The sequence below is a fragment of the Oncorhynchus tshawytscha genome, linkage group LG01, assembly GCF_018296145.1.
Source record: "Oncorhynchus tshawytscha isolate Ot180627B linkage group LG01, Otsh_v2.0, whole genome shotgun sequence".
In the NCBI taxonomy this organism is placed as follows: Eukaryota; Metazoa; Chordata; class Actinopteri; order Salmoniformes; family Salmonidae; genus Oncorhynchus; species Oncorhynchus tshawytscha.
Genome location: NC_056429.1, coordinates 30177236 through 30201519, shown reverse-complemented (window position 1 = coordinate 30201519; position 24284 = coordinate 30177236). Strand labels below are relative to the sequence as shown.

General features: G+C 42.9%; 1 protein-coding gene across 2 annotated transcripts in view; it reads right to left on the bottom strand.

The window, feature by feature from the left end:
* Nucleotides 1-22941, bottom strand: part of LOC112249117 (KIT proto-oncogene, receptor tyrosine kinase) — a 36779-nt gene extending 13838 nt beyond the window's left edge. The window contains exons 1-9 of one of the 2 annotated variants that reach the window (XM_024418778.2): nt 22730-22941; nt 12568-12822; nt 10713-10997; nt 10487-10626; nt 9805-10000; nt 9403-9589; nt 8144-8259; nt 7321-7435; nt 1278-1462 (exon numbers count right to left, since the gene is read on the bottom strand). In XM_024418778.2, the coding sequence (XP_024274546.2) occupies nt 1278-1462; nt 7321-7435; nt 8144-8259; nt 9403-9589; nt 9805-10000; nt 10487-10626; nt 10713-10997; nt 12568-12822; nt 22730-22784 (1534 nt within the window). In that variant the 5' untranslated portion in view covers nt 22785-22941. The remainder of the gene's footprint in view (nt 1-1277; nt 1463-7320; nt 7436-8143; nt 8260-9402; nt 9590-9804; nt 10001-10486; nt 10627-10712; nt 10998-12567; nt 12823-22729) is intronic. The other variant, XM_024418786.2, reaches the window with a different exon arrangement.
* Nucleotides 22942-24284: the final 1343 nt, after the last annotated feature.

Sequence of the window (24284 nt, the reverse complement as noted above, 5' to 3'; positions counted from 1 at the left end):
ATCTCAGAATGCAGAGTCTGCAGGAACTAATCTTCTGTAAACCTGTCAGTGGCTTTTAAAGCTCTCCCTCCATCCCTTTATTCTTTCCCTACAGCTTCCTGCCTCCTTGGCTGGCCACGTCCAAAATTCCCACAGTGTTTAAACATTCAGGGTGGCAAGGGCTCCAACTGTTGTCCAGACTTCCCTGCATGTCTCCGCGTGTCTGCCTTGCTCCAATAAGCACTAAGGCCTGGGCACAAGCTCCCACAAGCCTGTCCTGCCTGGCTACACACTCCTCGTCCATAATGCCACCCACATGCCCGATGTGTCCAGGCAACTTCCCCTCCTCCTCTACACCATCGCAATCACATTCTCCATACCCACGCTAAGACAACTCTCTTCTCACTCTGGTTTCAATTGCCGTCATATTAGAGTAGCGCATCAGACAGTATATAAACAGAATGTTCTAGAAAGTTGGATTCGCGTTCCAAAACTACACTATGCCCCTACCACTGATGATCATTTCTGCTAGTAAGTGATGAGACATTATCACACATCACACAGGTTTGTGTTATATCTCCCCACCTATGTTTATATAAACAGACTCCGGCCCTATAATCCATGCTTAATATTGCACCTCTGTTTATGGGTAAGATCTATGTCAAAAACCCAAGTCTTTCGTAAACAATCAGTGGATTATAATTGCGAAATCCTTCGAGTTGAGCTGAAGAGTGTTGATGGTGCGGATCACTTACATGACCTTGAGCCACATAAAGAGAAACAGCTGTAACGCTGCACCTCAGCTCAGACATAATGGGAGCAGTCTGACCTGAATGGACCTTGACTGTAATGAGTGCGCTGAGAGTCACGAAGCAAGTACAGGGAGTCAGTGTATTAATAAATAAACAAAACAATAAACACGAAACACAAACCACGCAGCGACATGAAACAGAGTCAATGACGACTGGGGAAGAAACCAAAGGGGAGTGACATATAAAGGGCAGGTAATCAACGAGGTGATGGAGTCCAGGTGAGTGTCATTATGCGAATAACGCTGGTGACAGGTGTGCGCCATATCGAGCAGCCTGGTGACCTAGAGGTCTGCGAGGAGGCACACGTGACAGTGACCTGAATGTAACACAGCCGAGACTTTAGTTAGTACTGCATTACTGACATTAATTCCGTTTTTTTCGTATTGAGTATTATCTATTAAAAAAATAAAAAATAAATCTACAACAACTCCCCACTCATTTGTATATTGCTATGTGTGTGTGTGTGCGCATGTCACCACAACTCACCACTGATAGAGAACAGTGTGTAGGCCTGCTCTCCCTCCACGGTGGCCACACACTCCAATGTGTGGAATCTTCCCGTGGTGATGTTCAGCCTGCTCTCCACCTCCGTCTTCCCAAAGGAGGGACTCAACAATGTCACTGTGACAATGTCCTGCTCCTCCTGAGTGGCATTCATCTGGTGGGAGCACCTGAGGGATGGGACAAACTGTCAACCAAACTAATGTGACTGCATTTGGATGTCGTTTTTAGTAGATTTAATGTAATGTTGCTTGTTTCACGTGGCTCTATGAACACAGCAGTTGTAAATGTAAAATGGTTGAATGAGCTGTTATGAGTAAACAAACAGGAGACTAAGGAATTGTTGACCATGTGTTCACCATGTGTGCCCTCAAAACAACAGCCAGGTACAGAGAGTCTTTGGACAAAACTGGGGCATGACGCATACAAGCATACATTGGTCTTAAATGTCTAAATAAAACCTCACTGTGCCAGGCTAAATCAGTCCATCCCCATAAAATGCCAGTCTTCCACACCAAACTAAAGGATATACTGTATGTTCCTCCATGTCAGAATCTACTAAAACAACAATACCTTAGAGGTACAGGAAGTGAAAACAATCTCAATAAAACAAATATATGGGGGGGGGCACATTCCATACCATCACCTTGTGCCTTATGTAAACAAACATTTCAAAGGTAACTGTACGCATGTTTGTTTGAGTTGGACAGCTCTCTAAGTCGTTTTGATCATAATTGAAAGCGATAGGATAATGACTAGCCAATCGCCTCTGACTCATTGCCAGAGTTTGCTTGGATTGGTGTTGCCATGCTTATTATAAATAGAGTGAAGTTATGAATATTACTACTGTTTCCTGAATGAGGTATAACATACTATGGGGAGTCAACGACCCATCCTATTCACCTGCAGCAAACTGAAAGCACGCCCAATGGGCCAATAGATGCCGAGCCAGACTCGGAAGCTCCTCCTTCCTGGCTATAATACCGGGGCTCACATCCATTTCCTCAATTCAATACCGCTCTTCAGCGAACCCAAACCCCCTGAAGGCACAGGCTAAAATATGTTATACTTCGTTCCCTCCTTCAGGGAACAGTAGTTACATTCATAACTGTCCGTTCCCTTTCAGTTGGTCACTGGGTATAATTTACTATGGGGACATGAGAACTTGCTGCAACATGGCTATGTGTACTGACACACTGTCACTGCAACCCAAATCCATAGACCCCATGGTTCCAAGAACAATTACAAGAACATTACGAGCCTGAAATGTCAGGACTCGTACCTGTAATCGGAGGTCTAAAACGAGAACACCTGTTGTGACTTGGTAAAGCGCTCGCACGTGAGCTGCATAACATTGACCAGAGTTGATGCAAAAGCTGTTCACAACACGGACATCCTTGTTCAAATCTATATACGCGTGTAAACTGTGCACCGGACACAGGCCATGCTACAAAGCAAACAGAGAAGGTGAGAAAGGGTAGAACTGTAAGACATAGGCATAACCTAGGGAGAAACTGCATTAGGATTGTGGCGGATGAATCAGAAATAGTTGGGTAACATAGATAATTAAGATGTTTTATTTGCATAATATGCTTATGTGAGATACTTGTCATTAGAATGTATCCTTTTGGACTATAGTGTTGGCAGTTGCACTTTTCCCTCAGCTGGGGCTCAGTCACCTGGGACCCAGAGAGGGGAGAGGTCAGGCTTGTCTTCAACATGTCCCTGGTGCTATGCAGAATATCAGAAAGGGAACAGGACAGAATGGAACATTGTCTTCATATGTGAATGTGTCTTTACCTATTCTTAAACCATATGAAGGGATGGCGTGATTAATGGGAAACCAATTACTTGTCTCCACAATGTCTGTGCGCCAGTTACTCTCTCCTCTTCCCATTGGGGGAAGGTGTATGGCAGTGTCTGGAAACATTGTATGTCCTCTCTGATCTTACATTTATCCTGGGATAGTGTATGACCTAGAGGCTCACTCCCCTCAGTGAGCTTGTCCAGGAGTGGGGTCAAGAGGGGGTTTACTTGAGATGGGGGTATCTAGAGTTGATAATTGATATATGCCATTGGATGAGTTGGTGTTTTGTACTATGAAGGACCAGGAACGAGATTAGAACCTCGTCTGAGGGACCAAACTGAACGATAATTTATAGTGAATGTTATCTGGATTAGGGATACTCCTTTCTAAAGAAAAAGTATTTATTTGTGAACAGTTCCTAAGATCTGTGGTTCGTCATGTAAGTTGAGAGGGGTGTATCTTGGCTATAAAAGATCTTTGTACTTTTCTGGTGGTACTTTTCAATGGTTCATTAGAGATAGCGCATCATTGAAAGTCAAAAAGGCTATTGCAAAGCTCTTATTAAAAAAATATGTAGTTTAAGTATAACTCTGACTGGTGTGTGAAGTTTGTAACTCTCCTCATTTGGTAAAGCAGAAATATGCCACCACAGGATGTAATCTCACTTTGGAGTCAACAGGCGAAACTCCAAATAGGAAAGGTGTACTGATAGCATATGGAGATCCCCCCCAACAGGCTTGGCTGACACCAAGGCCATAAATAGCAGGGCAGTCTTGAAGGAAAGGACTTTCAGGTCCACACACTCTAATGATTCAAACAGAGGCTCACACAGAGCGTCCAGGACCAACACCAGGTCAGTGCCATAGGCTTTGACCCTGCTCCGAGCGCTCACACGCCTTCCAGGACCCGCACCACCAGAGGATGAGACCCTGGGGCAGAGCCGTTCATCCCTACATGACACGCCGAAATGGCTGCCATATAAATGTTCAATGTGGAAAAAGAAGGGCCCTGCTCAAAAAGTTATTGCAAGAACATCAAAATGTCCACCGAAGAGCTCTGAAAAGGAGCAACTCCCTCAATCTGACACCAAGCCTGTAATGCATGTCACTTATAGATATAATTCTCTCGTAGAGGCACACAGGCCGACTGTAATCACGTTTGCAGGTAAGCCCCTAGCCATCGAATTCAACCGTTCAGTCATGGGTGCCAAATCCTCCCCTGCGCCTGGGACAATAGTTCCCAACGACATGGAACCCCCTGCGTGTCCCCGCCCAACAGGCAAATGATCTCCGTGGAACCAGGGTTGTCTGGGCCAACGGGGAGCCACCGGAATCAATAACAGACCCTCCTGACAGACCCTCTGCACGGTGGTCTGAATCAGGTCCCCTAGAGGAATGCATAGAGCAGAGGCCGAGGCCACTGATACGCCAACGCATCCGTTCCTAATGGAACACTCAGATCTCTCATTGAGAAGAACAGACGACAATGCGCGTTTACTCGCGATGCGTAAGATCTACATCGGCCATGCAGAACCGGTCCCAAATCTGTGCCACCACCGAGGAGTGCAGTCCCCACTCCGGACGTTCCCTTAAAAGTAGATCTGCACTCAAATTGAGAAAACTTGGAATATATGTTGGATGCTCACTGCTCTATACGAGCAGATAATGGGCCAGGTTGGGAGACTGAGAGACAGCGTCCGTCCCTGCCTGTTGATGTACGCCACCACCGTCCTGTTGTCGGACCTTACCAACACATGCTGGCCCTCCAACATCAAAAGGAAATGCCTCAGCACTAGCAAAACAGTCAGTAGCTCTAGGTAGTTGTTTTGCAGTGGCCTTTGCGCTGTTGACCAAATCCGAGTAGCTGAGTAACACACAGCGCTCCCCATACCAGTAAGGATACGTCTGTCGTGACCACCCCTGCGGGACACTACCCGGCCCATTTGAATCCCCTGACACAGCAATTGCGGACGACTCCAAGGAGTCAACACCCTTAGGCATGACAGAATACCTTGAGCAACCGATGGCAGTGGCGAGATGCGCCCAGTGCTGAAACAGATGCATCAACAGAAATCCCAGAGGCCCCACAGCTATCATAGAGGCCATCAGACCCAATAATCACAGGCACAAGCAAGAAAACCACCAAGTGCCCCAGCTGAAACTGTGCCAGACAGAGCCTGAATGCGACCCTTCTTTGTTGGGACAAAAACACAATTCAGAATTGATTCCATTATGAGATCCAGAAACTGAATGCGCCAAGCCGGAGTCAAACAACTTTTCTGGGGATTCACTATGAACCCCAAAGACTGAATATGCAAAACCAGGGTGGCAGTGTGGAGCTCCACCTGTTCACTTGACCAGCCAACCGCCCAGATAATACTCTGACCCCTGGCACCGAGGCGGTGCCAAAGCCACCTCCACAGCCATAGAAAGGTGTGGGGTGATAGGTGGGGAGGATGTATAGCGCATGAAAATATGCATCCTTCAGATCTATGATGTGAATCAATCGCTGGGATGTACCGACTGCAATAGCAAGCATAGTGTGAGCATTTTGAACTTTGATGTGCTTGTTTAAAACACGTAAATCCAGGATTAGGATGCAATATTCCAATTTTCTAGGCAACTACGAAGTACCGGCTGCACTAACCGCTCTGTACTTCTGACATGGGAACCACCCAAATAACGTGCTTTTGAAGGAGAGAGGAAATCTCCTCTCTCAAGACAGGCGCTAGGACCTTGAGGACCAATGACGTAATGACTCCACGAAAAGGAGGAGGATGCACAGCGAACTGCAGACCGTAGCCCCTCACCACTGTCCTCATCAACCATGGTGAAACTGCGCCTGCCCACCACTTGATAGAACACGCTGCCAGTCTCGCATACATTATATCCTGAAGGGGCAGAATGCCACCCTGAGTACTGGGATAAAAAAAAATGTTTTTAAATATCCACCACTCTTGACAACCGAGTGTCCGAATGTGGGGAAGGAACTAGGTGTTCTGATACCCGGCCCACACCGGGTTCAGGGACCTCTGAGCTAGGAATAGACCCATTGTTAGCCTCTGGAGCTAAGTAACTCGCCACTCATCGGCAGAATCTTTACACAGGGGTAAGCAACGACTCACTGCTGCAGGGACAGGAGGTAAACACCTTACCCCAAACCTGGAGGAACTCCACTAAGGGAGAGAAAAACACCAAAGGTGCGTTCACCACCAATGGTTCACTCTCCCCGCCGAATCCACAGCCGTGGCTTCTGGCTGCCCCGGACTGAGGTCATCCAATTCATACTCTGAAAACCCTCCAGAGTCAATCAGGGATAGTCCGGAATCCGGACTCTGAACACTGCCAGAGAAACCGGAATGAGCCTAACTCGGCTTAGATCACCCCTATCAACGCTGACCACCAACCTTCCTCACGAAGTCAGCGTGACTCCCAAAGGACGTTGAACCCAGCTGGAGACAATAGTCACACGAACTGATCCGAACTAAAGCCTGCTGAGTGTGTTTCCACCACAGGAAAAAGGACAGCACTCGTGAGTATCTTTCATTTTCATTGTGAAACCACATGCCCCGGTCAGATTTTCAAACTCAGCTGCTTAGCCGTTTTGAACTTATTCTTACCACTGGCCATTTTACTCAAGCAAGGAAGAACTGTCAGAGTAGAAAGTAGTGGGTTTTCAGCTCACAGATCCTACACAGACAAGGAAGTATTAGCTACACAAGCAGAGCAGAAAGTAGTTAGCTTTCAGGAAATCCAAAAATCTAAACATTTTGGAAATGGATGCAAGCCCCGGGAATATAGCCAGTTTGCTTTAGCTGAATAGGATTGGTCATTGACTCCCCATAGTATGTTATACTGACTGACTGAAAGGGAACTTCCTAGAACACACTGTCCAATCCCCTAATCATAACACAGTCCTCTCGTGCCAAGCCAACAAACCAATCACAAATCATCTCTGCCCAATCCTTAATCACATAAGGGTAATCTCCCTTCAGTCCACCATCAAGTCATGCTTGTCCAATCCCACATCTGCTTCTACTGTTGGAAGGTCAAGATAATTAGACCATGTTGAAACCCTCTTACTGAGGGTTGAAACAAATATCTTCTTAGAGTAACATTAAGTAAATACAGTTACATTTCAAAATTCCCTTGATCTATCAACGAAGTCCAATCATAGCATGCCATTGTGAGTATGTGTGTGTGTGTGTGTGTGTGTTGTCACCTCATATAGGGCTGTTCACAGTAGTACCAGGTGATCTGTGGGGCGGGGTATCCCTTAGCTACACATCGCACCTGTCCGTCCACCGGGCCCTCGTGAGATACAATCTCTGGTTTACCTGACAGAGGCACAGAGATGTTAGTGACGATACCAGGTGGGGATTCACATTCACACATACTTACACGCCAACACGTACACACACACACACACAGGCACACACACTTACACACTCATCACACACGCTGCTGCTGCTGTCTATTATCTATCCTGTTGCCAAGTCACTTTACCCCTACCTATTTCCTCATACCCCTGCACATCGACTTGGTACTGGTACCCCATGTATAAAACCAAGCTATCACTGCTCATTGTGTAATTATTCCTTGTGTTAATATTTTTTCTATTACTATAATAATTTATTTAAATTATTGTATTCTGCATTGTTGGGAAGGGCCCGTAAGTAAGCATTTCACTGTTAGTGTACACCTGTTGTTTACAAAGCATGTGATTATAAAAAATGTATTAGAAGTAAATTGGCAAACTAATATCTTCAACTATTTTCCCTAGTTATGGGCCTGTACATGAATTAACTGTAATGCTCTGATTTACTGTTTTGATGGTTGGGGGGAGGAGGGGAATAAGTGGTTGGGCTTTAACATGGTGAATAATCTGTGAAAATCTAGTCATAAATGTCACACCATGTTAATGATTAATTACATCATATTGATAGCATGTAGAAATTAAGTCTCTAACTACCCATTTCCTTACATAATGTATGTGTGGCTCCAGGGCACAGAAAACATTTAGAGAATATAATGTTACGACTTACTGATTACGTAGACCGAAAATGACTGATTGACTGATGCGTCACCATTGGAGGCATAAAAGGTGTAGACTCCACTCTCCGACATTTTCAAACGCACCAGCCTAAGCACAATGTTGTACCTGGTGATTGAATCAACAACAACATTTAAAAAAACAACTCACATTATAGAAGCTGATTTTTAAAAATAAGCCACCAGTGCTCTGCCTAGGTTAGAAACTGCCTCATGGTTATTTACCACCAGTAATAAGCCACCAGTGCTCTGCCTAGGTCAGAAACTGCCTCATGGTTATTTACCACCAGTAATAAGCCACCAGTGCTCTGCCTAGGTCAGAAACTGCCTCATGGTTATTTACCACCAGTAATAAGCCACCAGTGCTCTGCCTAGGTCAGAAACTGCCTCATGGTTATTTACCACCAGTAATAAGCCACCAGTGCTCTGCCTAGGTCAGAAACTGCCTCATGGTTATTTACCACCAGTAATAAGCCACCAGTGCTCTGCCTAGGTCAGAAACTGCCTCATGGTTATTTACCACCAGTAATAAGCCACCAGTGCTCTCCCTAGGTCAGAAACTGCCTCATGGTTATTTACCACCAGTAATAAGCCACCAGTGTTCTGCCTAGGTCAGAAACTGCCTCATGGTTATTTACCACCAGTAATAAGCCACCAGTGCTCTGCCTAGGTCAGAAACTGCCTCATGGTTATTTACCACCAGTAATAAGCCACCAGTGCTCTGCCTAGGTCAGAAACTGCCTCATAGTTATTTACCACCAGAAAGACAGTTATTTTCCCACAGTTTAACTGCACAATACTTCCACTCACTAAAAGCCCTGAGGCACTAATTTGTTTCTAGTGTGTGTGTGTGTGTGTTTAACTATACTTGTGGGGAACAGAAGTCCCTACAAGAATAGTACACAAACAAACTTTTTAACCAACTGGGGACATTTTGGTCAAATGCTATTTCTAGGGATTAGAATTAGGTTTAGGGTTGGGGTTAGGGTTAGGAGGTAGGGTTAGCAGCTAGTGTTAGGTTTAGGGTTAAGGTTACATTTTGGTGATAAGGGTTAGGGTTAAGGGGTTAAGGAAAATTGGATTTTGAATTGTATGTCCCCACAAGGTTAGCTGCACAAGACTGTGTGTGTGTGTGTGTGTGTGTGTGTGTGTGTGTGTGTGTGTGTGTGTGTGTGTGTGTGTGTGTGTGTGTGTGTGTGTGTGTGTGTGTGTGTGTGTGTGTGTGTGTGTGTGTGTGTGTGTGTGTGTGTACCTATGTTGGTGGTTCTGTGTGGTGATGACATGGTCGGAGGTGTTCCTGAGCTGCTGGCCTGAGAAGCTCCAGGTGAAGGTGTGTGGTTTGGGGTAGGCTTCCATGTCCACATGCAGGGACAGACTCTCACCAGCACGAACACGCACTGTGCCATTGTCTGATGGAGTCAGATGAATGAATCCTCTATCTGGAAGACAAACCCACCCGTCAGACACAATGACATCACAATGCCCTTGATGTATTCTAAAGAAAACCACTTAATTTCCACTTAGGTTTTCAAATTAGTGTCGCGATAGCTTCATGTCATGGAAATACAAAATACCACCCATTCAAATTGAGAATTTCAATATTGATCAGCAGTAGTTTTACATAATTGACCATACACTGTAATTCCTTACTCACCATAGACGTCCAGCCAGATTGACTCAGAGTTGATCCCCTTCTCATTCTGACCCTCACATCGATATCTCCCAGAATCCCGTGCCCTGACAGAGTTGATGTAGAGCCTAGCGCTACGGACGTGTTTGATGGGATCAGTCAGGATGCGTGAGGCATTCTCCACCGCCGGTTGCTGTGGATACGAAGCCCACACGGCATCCTGTCAATCAACACCCAGAGATGTCTAGAGATGAACCATGTTAATCCTGGCACTCTGCATTCCTTCCCTCTCCGGCCAGGGGGACAGGAGGGCTAACTTCTCACACACACACGCACACACACACACACAGACGTAAACACACACCTCACTGTGATGAACCTGAGACTCAGTAAATATACACACAAACTTAGTCCTGCAACCTCCCATCACACTGGTTTCTCAAGATACTGAAGTTTCAGTCTTGGAGCGTTTTGGACTCTCTTGTAAACCCTTCATAACTCCTATAGTCCCTTCTAAATCTTACAAACATTGTTCTGAGAGCTTTTGTTATAACTTCATATCCCCGAATTTGACATATATCTTTTCAGCTTTTCCAATAAAATTCCAATCTCAATCTCTCTTTCAGTCAATTTGTTGGAGATCTGTCCATGGTATCCCTCCAGCTTCCCTGGCCAACCCCGCAGAGAGAGGGCAAAGGGTTCTCACCGTGCCGGGCGGTGCGGCCCACTTCAGCTTGATGTCTCCGTTGACGTTGGTGGTGCTGCAGGTCAGGGTAAGAGTCTGGCCCCGTGTCAGGATCACCCTTTTGGGTTCCCGCATCTCAATCACAGGGGCCGCGTCTGGGACTGAGATAAAAAATGTTGAATATCAAATAAAAGATCTGAATACTGTACTTCACATCCTAGAACACACACAAATAATGTTATTTTACCTGGGCGCACATTCAGATCATACTGATGTGATTTAACGTGGGCGCTGCCAAGTCTGCCAGTGCAGATATAACAGCCCTCGAAGGCCTTCTGAGTGTCGAAGATAACCATGCCCCGCTCCAGGCTGGCAACATAGTGGAGGCCAGTAGGGAGGGCACCGCCATGACACGGCTCCAGGCTCAGGTTGACCACGCCCGGGTCAGTTGCTAGGCAGGGGATGGAGGCGCTGTCTCCCGCACGAGTTAGGATACTGAACACCATAGTCTTTCTAAAGGCATTATCAGGATCTGCCAAAACAACAACTTACAATCAACATTGTGGTATGAAAACAACCACAGGTAGACTGTACAAAAATTTACTTTTGAGCAACTTTTTTAAAAATCACTTAGGTTCTCAATTGATAAATACTACATTTGCTGAAAACAAATATATTATTTAATGGCAACTGTTTTATTGGATTATTATCAAACCTATATTTCAAGTTGCAACTTATTTCTTTCTTTCAACACTTCCCCTTTGGTTCAACCTACAAAATAACACATACAAACTAAGATTTCATGTAAATACATCAAATTCTGTCCAAAATCTCATTACATTTTTTAGTTGGAATTAAGTATTTCTTCAATTGTGTTACAAGCAATTAACTAAACTTCCTGTAAATTTAGAACGTTTCTTCAATAATGTTAAACAAACATATTTTTTACAAAATACTTTTATATTTAGTAGCCACAATATTGTAACCAAACACTCTTCAGTATCACGTGCAGTTATGCCAGTATCATTACAAAACCTGGCAGTGTAGAAGATTAAGTTTGAATGTCGATTACAATAGAGCACATAAACTGGAATGACATTCACTCTCATGAGTAGCCAAAATGAACAACCTGAAAGCCATGTCCCCAATAAACCACGCCTCCAAATCTTCTGCTAGGCTGCCGCCGTTACATTGCCCCCACCACAAGTGTTGGAAGCAATTCAGAAGCTTTCTTTCAATTAAATTCCAAAAATCACATTGATCAGTCAAATTTGTTATTTGATTTCAATCATTCCAATCAGCGTTGTCCCACTTTTACTTTTACAGTGTATATGGAAAGATGTACAGAGTGCATGTACTGTATGTATAATACTGAATGAAGAGATTAGGAGAAAATATGTATACTCCTGAGAGAGGAGATTAGGAGATAGTGTGTATAATACTGAGAGAATATATTAAGAGATAGTATGTATAATACGGAGAGAGGAGATTAGGAGAGGAGATAGTATGTATAATACTGAGAGACGAAATTAGGAGATAGTATGTATAATACTGAGATAACAGATTAGGAGATGGTGCTAATTGTGTTAGCCAAACATTGATACAGATCCAGTTTACTCTTTAGGCAATAATCAATCAATCACTGACACACACACACACACACACACACACACACACACACACACACACACACACACACACACACACACACACTTTCCAAGAAATAAGCAGTTCTATCTAGATGTACTGCCCTATAGTCATGGCACTTGTCTAAGTAGTGTTGAAGACTGATCCAAATACCGATCGATCCAGGAGACACTTGTAAAGACCTTCATGCACAAACTCAACCTCAAACAATGCCCTTCTAAGAAAAGGTTTTATCACTTGTTCTGCCTCAAAAAATGTTTTACAAGATCAGAGAAAAACAGGTTTCTTTCTCATGTGTATTCTTTCTCCCACCCCTCTTTCTCTCTCTAGCTTGCTGGCTCACTCACTCCCTCATACCCAGATACACATAAAAACTCAATCATATCACATACACATCTCACATACATGCCCACACAGGCACACAGGGCCATGAATGTTGAGTCAGAAACACACACCTTTGACAAAGACGTAGACAGAGCTCTGCTCTCCGCTGCTCTCCTCCAGGCAGATGTATCGGCCCATGTGGACAGGCTGAGCTTTGGGGATGTCCAGGTCGGACGCCCCATTACTCCGCACCTCGCCCCTCAGCTTTGGACGGTCCTCCCTCTGCCACCGCATCACCTGGTCACCCTGGCAACGCAGACTGAAGGGGGCATTGAGTGGAATGACCAGGTAGGGGTTGCTGGGGGTGATGGTGGGCCTGGAGCTGCCTGTAGTAACATGGTCGGGATCTTCATTACAGTACAGTATAGATAAAACAGCCTCTGGATCAGTGGAGGCTGCTGAGGGGAGGACTGCTCATAACAATGGCTGGAACGGAGCAAATGGAATAGCATCAAACACATAGAAACCATGTGTTTGATGTATTTGATACCATTCTACTTATTCTGCTCCAGCCATTACCATGAGCCCGCCCTCCCCAATTACGGTGCCACCAACCTCCTGTGCTCTGGATATCATACACAGAATCACTGAAAATCAGTGATGTAGTGGAGGGTATATCCCGGTATACACCGTATACCCACTTATTTTTCAGTGGGCATTGTGTACACTCACTTCTTAATCCCCACGGATAAGTATCAAAGTAGTGATAGTGGAGGTATCCACCTTATCAATGAATAGGGCTGATGGAACCGATCAGAATATTTAGCTTAACATGTTGATAAACTATTATTTCTTCACATTGTAGGCGCAGCAATGTACACACGACAGTAGCCCTACGCGTGATGGTTCCAAAATGCAATTTGATAGTATGTAAGGCCTAACAGTCTTCCGGTAGATGGAAGGGCTTGCCCAAAAACCTTCTCAGTTAAACTAGCTACAAAGTAGAATGATATCATTATTCGCATCAATCCAGTGTGCATTTATTTTCAAACCTTTTCATGTGCTACCAAAACACTGCAAACCAAACTACAGTTCTAGGTGCCTGCACACTTGAATTAAAGGGTAACTACATAAAAAAAAATCCCAGACCTTAAAAGTGGTCTCCAGATGTGGTTTAAGCATTGTTATGGACTTTCCATTTTGTTGTTTTTCTGTTAAAAAAAGTGTAACTTTGAGAACAAAAACCTGAAAACCTGTAAAGCCTGAAAATGGTGAATTTCTGACTCAGTTGACAACCTCATTTATCTGTTTCAATAGTAGGCCTACTATAAGTCTACTTGCACAGTACAGCTTGGATTGGCCTGACTGTGAAAGACCAACATGGGATTTATAATTTTAGGTAATTCAGTTTGTCACCCTTTCTCATAGAAGTTTTCCCACAGGGCACCTTTCCTTCGCTGGAAATTTTTGGGCAAAATTAGAGTATACCCACTTCTCCAGGCAGCACTACACCACTGCTGAACATTTTATTATAACACACACAGTCCTCACGACTGACAGCAGTTAGTTTCCAAAGGACCTTAATCAGTATCTATAGGCTAATGGTAATTCAGTTTTACTGTACATGTGAGGCTTTCACTCTCATTTGTGTTTAGATGGGTAAATGTTATTAGTACAGGTATGTTTCACAGAACGGAGTAAATAAGTAACTGCCAAAATAAAGGAAACACCAACATAAAGTGTGTTAATAGGGTTTTGGGCCACCATGAGTCGCTAGCACAGCTTTAAAGCGCCTTGGCATAGATTCTACAAGGGCCTGGAACTTTATTGGAGGGATCTGACACCATTCTTCCACGAGATATTCCATCATTTGGTGTTTTGTTGGTGGTGGTAGAAAAACGTGTTCAATTAGGTTGAGATCTGGTGACTGAGACACACACACATACTCTAACACACGCACGCACACACACACACACACGCACACACAAACACCCTTTAAACCACTATGCTCCTTTGAGACCTCTTCTTCTAGCCATTGTAGCCCAAATTGTATACATGACCCGAAGCATGATGGAATGTTATTTGCTTAATTAACTCAGGAACCACAGCTGTGTGGAAGCAACTGCTTTCAATATATTTTGTATCCCTTTTTCTCAAGTATTTCCTTTATTGTAGCAGTTACCTGTATCTTTAACAGCAAAGAGTGCACAGCAGTAATAGTCAGTTAGAAATGTATGTCAATACAGAGGATGGGTAGATGAGAGACTCATAGCTTGTTTTGCATGCATTTTGATAGTAATACAAATCATTATCATAGCCCTCCCATCAATATATTGACACCACTTCATGACTGAAAAATGACAGGTGAGTTATCGCTTTGGCAAAGATGTAAAACTATGCACCATGTACAATTCTTAGCACAACTTGAAATCCACCTGCAGCAATATCAGCACTGGCAGAGAGTCATATTGATTTTGCTTTGAAGGCCAACAGAGTTCTCTCCCGTTCCATTCCCTAGGCACCCTTTGGCTCTCAAGCCGACTGAAATGTTTTTCTTTTTTAATAAAATAGTAAAAACCAGATCACTTAATATTAATATAGCAATGGAGGCTCCTCAGGGGAGGAAGGATGAGGACCATATTACTCAATGAATTTCATAAAAATAGTGAAACATTAAAAAAGTTATCCTTTTTAGATAAAACTATATAAATATATTCACGTCACAAAATAACTGATTCATTTAAAACAGTTTTGCAATGGTCTGCAGTAGCTCAACAGCACCCTCTAGGGTAGCACCCCGGTGTAGCCGGAGGACAGCTATTTTCCATCCTCCTCCTCATTGTTCTCACTAGGGATTCATATTTCCCCGAAAATCTACCAAGTTTCAATGCCGGGAATAATTCATATTTATCCAGAGAAATACAGCAAAAACGTAAGTGCCCATTTATACCGTTTAAACCGAGATATGGTTACTATGGCAGCGCTTGTGCCTTTGTGTCGGCTTGGCTGCACCACTATGTAAAGATTACAGAGCAAATGAAACTGATATTTACTAATGATAGAGTACTGAAGAGTCATAGGATGCCACATTTCCAACAAGTCAGTTCGTCAAATTTCTGCCCTGCTAGAGCTGCCCTGGTCAACTGTAAGTGCTGTTATTGTGAAGTGGAAATGTCTAGGAGCAACAACGGCTCAGCTGCGAAGTAGAAGGCCACACAAGTTCACAGAACAGGACCGCCAAGTGCCTCAGTTGCAACACTCACTGCCGAGTTCCAAACTGCCTCTGGAAGCAACGTCAGCACAAGAACTGTTAGTCTGGAGCTTCATGAAATGGGTTTTCATGGCCGAGCAGCTGCACACAAGCCTAAGATCACCATGCGCAATGCCAAATGTTGGCTGGAGCGGTGTAAAGCTTGCCGCCATTGGATTCTGGAGAAGTGGGAATGCGTTCTCAGGAGTAATGAATCACGCTTCACCATCTGGCAGTCCGACTGAATAATCTGGGTTTGGCGGATGCCAGGAGAACACTACCTGCCCAAATGCATAGTGCCAACTGTAAAGTTTGGTGGAGGAGGAATAATGGTCTGGGGCTGTTTTTCATGGTTCGGGCTAGGCCCCTTAGTTCCAGTGAAGGGAAATGTTAATGCTACAGCCTACAATGCCATTCTAGACAATTCTGTGGTAACAGTTTGGGGAAGGCCCTTTTCCGCTTCAGCGTGACAATGCCCTCGTGCACAAAGCGAGGTCCATACAGAAATGGTTTGTCGAGATTGGTGTGGAAGAACTTGACTGGCCTGCACAGAGCCCTTACCTCAACCCCATCAAACACCTTTGGGATGAATTGGAACACCAACTGCGAGCCAGGCCTAATCACCCAACATCAGTGCCCGACCTCACTAATGATCTTGTGGCTGAATGGAACCAAGTCTCCGCAGCAATGGTTCAACATCTAGTGGAAAGCCTTCCCAGAAGAGTGGAGGCTGTTACAGCAGCAAAGGGGAGGCCAACTCTATATTAATGCCCATGATTTTGGAGAGATGAGATGTTCGACGAGAAGATGTCCACATACCTTGACAGACAACATGGCCAAAAGTATCTTAACGGGGACCAACTGTGTTTAAGATAAATATCCATATCTACTATTATACTGTTTGTTGATCACACATTCTCTACCGAAGCTCTATCATGGGCAGAAAGTATGAGACATGTTATAGCGGTATTTTAACATGCATAGGTGAGAGACGTGCTTTGAAAATATAACCAATGGATTACAGAATAAAGTTAGGAATGTTCATGCAATACAGGAGTCAGGATTTTGGGTTTTCAGTTGGATTGGGACTGGATAGGGAAATAGGCTCTAGGACAGGAGACAGAATTTTCCCTCATGCCTCTGAATTGTTAACAGGCTTCATGTCTGTTACATAGATCCTATTTAGTGAATTGTGCATAGGCTAGGGCGATATATAAAATACATTTGATTAATTCGAATGTATGTTTTTGCACAATATATTTCAAATGCCTGTATCGCAAGAATCATTTTTTTTAGTGGGTGACATTTTTTTACGAGCGTTTATGTCCGTTTCTTCTCATGTATTTTTGGTCTCGTCTCCTTTGCTCCTTTCTGTGCCTTCCCTACACCAGAGATCTGTATATAATGTTGAGATGCTCATGTCTCCGCCCCCAACAATGGGAGTCATTGTCCCAAAGGAGGGAAGGCAGGCGACAGTGGGCTTATTTTGGACAGTTTTGGTGAGAGTGAAACCTCTCGCTTTGCATCTTCCTTCCTGTTTACAGACACACACAAACAAACACACACACACACACACACACACCAAGATCCTCCCCCTGCCACTCACAACAACAGAGATGAGAGGTCACCTCTTCCTCTCTGACCTCTGACAAGAGGTTTCAACTGGCTATTTGCATTTGAGTTTTGGTCCAACAGAATCGCTCATATGGACACAAACACATTGAGAAGTTAACCTTTCTACCGATACCCTTTTTATGTTGCAACATCTTAAATTGCATACAGAGCAGACACTACTAAAACAGGAGTATCAATTAACAAAGATTCTGGATAATTATTGCTCAGTTTGTCACCCGTGGCATTGTGGTACCATGTAACACAGCAGCATTTCAGACAAAGACCGTTATGCTAGCTGTCTAGTCTGTGTTTTATAAATGTGCAATAAGCATAAAGCATAGGTATACAAAGAATTGGCAACTCGTTCTCATTCTGAAAAATAAGGTAGGCCACTTGATTTCATCATCTGAACAAAGTGGACAGGCTAGCACGCTGTTCAAACAGTTGGAGATGGACAGAAGGGTGTGTTCATAACAATTCAACTGTTCTACCTTGTTAGCTAGCAAGTAGATCCAAGTTGGCTAAACTTGAAAAATAAAGATTACCTGCCTACTTCCTCACTAGCTCGTGGACTTGTGCTTAAGATATTGTTTATGAGACCGGTGTTAAGTTTCTATAAAGACAGCTACAAGAAGTTAGTCATTATTAGTGAATGTACATTATGCATGGTTCTGATAAAAATGTTTACAAACAAGGCATTTTAATAGACTTCAATGCCAGATCAGTGATTATTGCAAAAAAGCAGGTTAAACTATTTTGATCAAATAATTTAGTTATTAGGGCAGCAGGTAGCCTCGTGGTTAGAGCGTTGGGCAATTAACCGAAAGGTTGCTAGATTGAATCCCCGAGCTGACAAGGTAAACATCTGTCGTTCTGCCTCTGAACAAGACAGTTAACCCACTGTTCCTAGGCCGTCATTGTAAATAGTAATTTGTTCTTAACTGACTTGCCTAGTTAAATTTAAAAAATTGTGGGTCTTAAGGTTGTGGAAGGCTCATACTTAGCCTAGGTATAATTTCACATGCCCTGTATTCATTAGATTATTGCTCACTGTTTGGAATGCAGTGTATTTGACCGTTAACTGTACAACAAAGCTTGTGTAGGGAAAACATTTTTTTTTTTAAATATACTGTATATAGTTGAAGTCAGAAGTTTACATACATTTAGGTTGGAGTCATAAAAACTTGTTTTTCAACCACTCCACAAATTTCTTGTTACAAACTATAGTTTTGGCAAGTCGGTTAGGACATCTACTGTGTGCATGACAAGTCATTTTTCCAACAATTGTTTAAAGACAGATTATTTCACTGCATCACAATTCCTGTGGGTCAGAAGTTAACATACTCTAAATTGACTGTGTGTCACGTTCTGACCATCGTTCGTGTGTGTTTTCCTTGTTTTAGTGTTGGTCAGGACGTGAGCTGGGTGGGCATTCTATGTTGTGTGTCTGGTTTGTCTATTTCTATGTTTGGCCTGATATGGTTCTCAATCAGAGGCAGGTGTTAGTCATTGTCTCTGATTGGGAACCAAATTTAGGTAGCCTGTTTTGTGTTGGGTTTTGTGGGTGATTGTTCCTGTCTTTGTGTTTGTGGCACCAGATAGGACTGTTTTGGTTTTTCCACATTTCTTGTTTTGTAGATTGTTGTACTTTCATCTTTATTAAAGATGTACAAAACTAACCACGCTGCATTTTGGTCCGCCTCTCATTCCCCAGAAGAAAACCATTACACTGTGCCTTTAAACAGCTTGGAAAATTCCAGAAAATTATGTCATGGCTTTAGAAGCTTCTGATAGGCTAATTGAAATCATGTGAGTCAATTGGAGGTGTACCTGTGGATGTATTTCAAGGCCTACCTTCAAACTCAGTGCCTCTTCGCTTGACATCATGGGAAAATGAAAAGAAATCAGCCGAGACCTCAGAAAAAAAATTGTAGGCCTCCACAAGTCTGGTTCATCCTTGGGTGCAAACACCTGAAGGTAACACGTTCATCTGTACAAACAATAGTACGCAAGTATAAACACCATGGGACCACGCAGCCATCATACCACACAGGAAGGAGAAGAGTTCTGTCTCCTAGACATGAATGTACTTTTGATGTACTTTTGTGCGAAAAGAGCAAATCAATCCCAGAATAACAGCAAAGGACCTATTGACGATGCTGTAGGAAACGGGCACAAAAGTATCTATATCCACAGTAAAAAGAGTCCTATATCGACATAACCTGAAAGGCCGCTCAGCAAGGGAGAAGCCACTGCTCCATTAAAAAAAGCCAGACTACGGTTCGCAACTGCACATGTGGACAAGGATCGTACTTTTTTTTTTGAGAGAGAGAAAGACAATAGTTGAACAGTTTTGAACAAATTAATTGCTTCAAAAATGAAGGAGAAGCAGCAGAGAGAGATTTAGTTGGATTTATTTTCTTCTTAGTTTACCTTTCACATACTTAGATAATGCCGTTAATTTAGCAGAGCGCCAAGACTAGGTCCGAAAGGCTTCTTAACAGCTTCTACCCCCAAGCCATAAAACTGCTGAATAGCCAATCAAATGGCTACCCGGGCTATTTGCATTGACCCCACCCCCCCCCCACCCCTTTTAATGCTGCTGCTACTCGTTGTTTATCATCTATGCATAGTCACTTTTCCCCTACCTACATGTACATATAACCTCAATTACTTCGACCAACCTGTACCCCTGCACATTGACTCGGCATCAGTACCTGTATATAGCCTCGTTATTGCTATTTTATTGTTACTCATTATTTTTTTTACTTTAGGTTATTTAGTAAATATTTTCTTAACTCTTATTTATCTTCTTAAAACTGCATTGTTGGTTAAGGGCTTGTAAGTAAGCTTTTCACATTAAGGTCTACCTACACCTGTTGTATTCGGTGCATGTGACAAATAACATTTGATTTGATTTACTCAACCTGACTCAAACAGAGAGGAATGTTATTTATGATAGCTAGCTGGCTAAGGCTATCCAACACAGCAACCCTTCCAAGCCAAGATAAGCTTTCGATTTTATTAATTTATTGCCACCGCGACCAGCTGGTGTAACTGCTAAACTCCTTACCGTACACTGCACTGCATGATTTTACACATGGATTGGATTGTGGGTTTACTGACGCGTTATCGCTAGTTTGTTGACTATAACGTTAATATGGTGACAACAGTGTAAACTGTGTAGCTGTTAGCAGTTAGGGTATGAAGGTTTGTCTTGGATAGGCTTTTGCGCCTTGTCACAGACAGCTGTTGTGTTGTGCACTGAAGTCCACAAGCTAAGGTGAAAGGAAGAGAGCACGTAGATTTGAGAAGGAATTAGACATCGAGCAAAGCGATGATGCCGTATGTGACTGCTATATGCGGGTGATCAGGGGTGTATTCATTCCCCTGATTCTGTTGCAAAAACAAATTCTAAAACGGAAAGAAATGGGGAGGGACCTAACTGAATTTGGCACATTGTTTGGACTAATGATTACACTCTAGATAAACTAGATGGGAAACTCCAGTTCTCCGGGGCCGGAGTGGTGTCACAGATTTCCCCATCCCTAGCAAACACACATGATTTAACTAATTGTATTCTAAACTGAAGAACACAATTAGTTGATTATTGGACTCGTGTGTTAGCTGGAACTGCGGCAAAAGTGTGACACCAATCAGGCCCCTCAGGACTGGAGTTGCCCAGCCCTGGGCTAGATAGATGCAGGCAAGATTGTGCAAGGTGGTATTGAATGTGTCTCTGTTACCTTGAGTACTCCAATTTGTCTCTCAACCGTTAGAAACTTTAATTTGTAGGATAGGTTGTAGCAACCTCATGATGGGTATAGGGCTAATTGAATTATAGTATCATGTAGTAGTCTAAACCTATTGATGTTACATTGAGCTGGGTGAATGGAATATGAATGACGGTCATCCAATATGCTGTAATGGAAATAAGGGCACACTCATAAAAATTCAAATAAATCCTCCCTGACCACCACTGGAATGAAGCATAAATTGAATTTAGCAGAATGGATGTAGAAAATGAAAATCACCTGCGCTCAGAACAAAATAAACGCCACCTGCAGAATACAACTGGTGAAAATAACCCCTGCACAGGCGAGAAGCAGAGCTTGCCTGAGCTGTACATCCAGGACAAAGACGTACCAGGCACAACGCACTTCGCGCCACTCTTTGTAACAGACCACAAACCAACCCCCACCCACCCTGTAGACAAACTCCCCCATCCCTTCACAGGATCACTGACATTTTTTAATCGGTTTTTGCCTGTTGTGTTTTCAAGTGGGTGTTTGGATTGATTCTTTAACGATGTAAGCAATTACAAGCATAGGAGATAGGCCTACCACTCAGAGCTCAATACTGCTCATTGACAGGTGAGGCATGTTGTAAATCATGTCAAATATTTTTTTCATGGCACCTAAAGTCCCAACATCAAAACACTATTCCAAGGCTTACAAAACTGAGTTTGAGAGGGAATGTTGACATAAACATTGTTGATATAAAAAATTATGACAAAAGCCTCTGTATAATTTTTTATAAAAAATCTATAAACATTCACAGGCCAACAGTAGGTCTATGCAAAACCAATTTGTCGACAATTTCACTGCCAGTGTTAATTTTCATACTTCCAAGGAATTCGTATACATTTCCATAATTACAGTCTTCCCTGAGATGACAATACTTGACAACAGCAACTGATCAGCGCAGCGCTTTCTACGCCAATGACTAAATGCTCTTGGAAAATAGCAATTTAGCGAGCATATACATATACGCCTAATACTTGGCTGTTGAACTAATGTTGTGCATTATAACTTGGTTACCTGTCATATTCCCAAATCATATAGTTGATCAAAACAACAAGTTTCATTCTTTCAAGAAGAACGATTCCTAACTGTAATGTCTAAATCTTTACTTTACCCTACAACGAGGTCAATTACAAATCTCTCCATAAATAAATCGCTGTTTATTTACTTTTTGCCAATGTCTCCGTACTGTGCACGGCCTGCTAGATTAATAATTGAGAGGAACACAAACTGATGCTCAGCGCACAAATATCCAATTTCCTCATTAGGTTTCAGTGACTAACTGAAAATGTCAAGGTAATGTTACAAGGTAACCAACAGGTAGGAAGGCTACCTCTACATCCTGAACGACCTGTGTTGACAAAATTATAGACTATACAAAGTTATAACCTGCTGAAAATGTGTGTAGTGTAGGCTACAATACAATCCTTAACTGAATAGAAATTATTCATAGTCCACATGAAAAACTAACAAAATTACGATGAACCAAACAGTGGCAAAAATGCAATTTAGTGTAGTGACCAAAGTGATCATATTCGTGAAGTGTGATCAATAAACTTCTGTAAAACAACAACTAGAACCACAACAGTTGGCAGAGAGACAATGTTGACCAATATTATGCCTTACCTGTTTGGAAGGTTAACTGCAACAAGACAGAAAACAGTACCCAGTGGTATTCCATTATTACAATTCCATCTATATTGCGGTGCTTTATCAGTGTCTACTCTCTGAAGTGCTCGCGCTTGTAAATGGCTGAGTGAAGGCTTGCTATACATGCAGTTGAATGTCTTAAAGACACAGTGCAGCAGCGGGGTATTGCGTTGAAGTACTAGGATCAACTGGTGTTGTCGTTATGTTGGACTGAATCCAGAGGTCTGTAGCAGACAGCTATAACAACACCAACAAGCATTTCAATTAGATGCCTTGCATGCCCTGAACAGCCATAATTTGCATTGGCAGCCGTGGGGATAAAGTCTACCAATAGTTGATCTGACAGATAGTTGTAATGTGTATGCAATAGACTGGTTCAGTAGACATTGGCATGTAGTCCTGACTGCCAAGGGAATCCAGGCTTCCCCCAAAATGGACAACAAATATATATATATAAATATATATATATATATACATATAATTTATATTTTGTCTCTCTGTGTTTCAGAATGTTCCTTCAATTCGCAAGAGGCTGAAAGTATCTCACAGGATAAAGCGTTCAACCGAGCGAAACAGCGCCCCCCTGTCTCTCTATGTGTAGCCCATCTATCTGATGCTGTCTGGTCAAAAAGAGTATGACATTGTTGCCACCCATAGCATTGAGTGCAAGGGAAACCAGCGAGCATTTGTCCTCCCTTGATAAAAAAGTATGAAATAATAGCCTGTCAGCATTGAGCTAAATTGAGTGAGCTCAACTGTGAAAGGTCCTGGCATACCAAAAAAAAAGTGTCCAGGGGATTTGGCTTCACACCAATCACGTCACGTCAAAAGCTAAACGTCATTGTCAGAAAAAACTTGAATTGTTGCATCTCGTTGTGTTGTCCTCTTGTGCCTAGCTAGCTAGTTAAAATCGTCCCATTCCTAAATTAGCCATGGATGGCGATAGGGATTTGGACTTGTGGTTTTACTTAAATCTCCATACTGGCCAATGATGATAATGGTGATTATGATCCAACCATAAATTAATACATTGTGCCCCTGGCCTGAGAGGATGGAAGTTTATTATGTTGCTAGATGTAGTAGGCTAATGTTAACTAGATGACTCATCGTTGCCCATGATAGGATGTTAGGCTGGGGAGTAAGCATTTTAGCCAGGTAGCCTAGGACAGCAACTAAAAGCATGTGCTGTTTCGTCAAGATAAAAGAAAGGAGGATGGCAATGGCATTTCTACTAGTAGGGTGAGTCAACATGTTTTTACTACTTGCAGGAAAGCACACGTGCACACACACAGAGAGAGACTGAAATCAGAACCACATCATATGTAGCTTACATTGATTGGATAAAATTGTTTTTGGTATCTTTTAGTTGTCACTGTATTAGACTAAGCATAGGTTATTTGATGATGCTGAAATGTTGAAGATGAAATGGTACTGGAATAGTAGAGGCAGCTCCTGTTTTCTTTGCGACTTGCTATAATTCTCTGTGGTTCTAAACCCATAGTTGTTCAGTAGTTCAAAAATGTTGGAAACA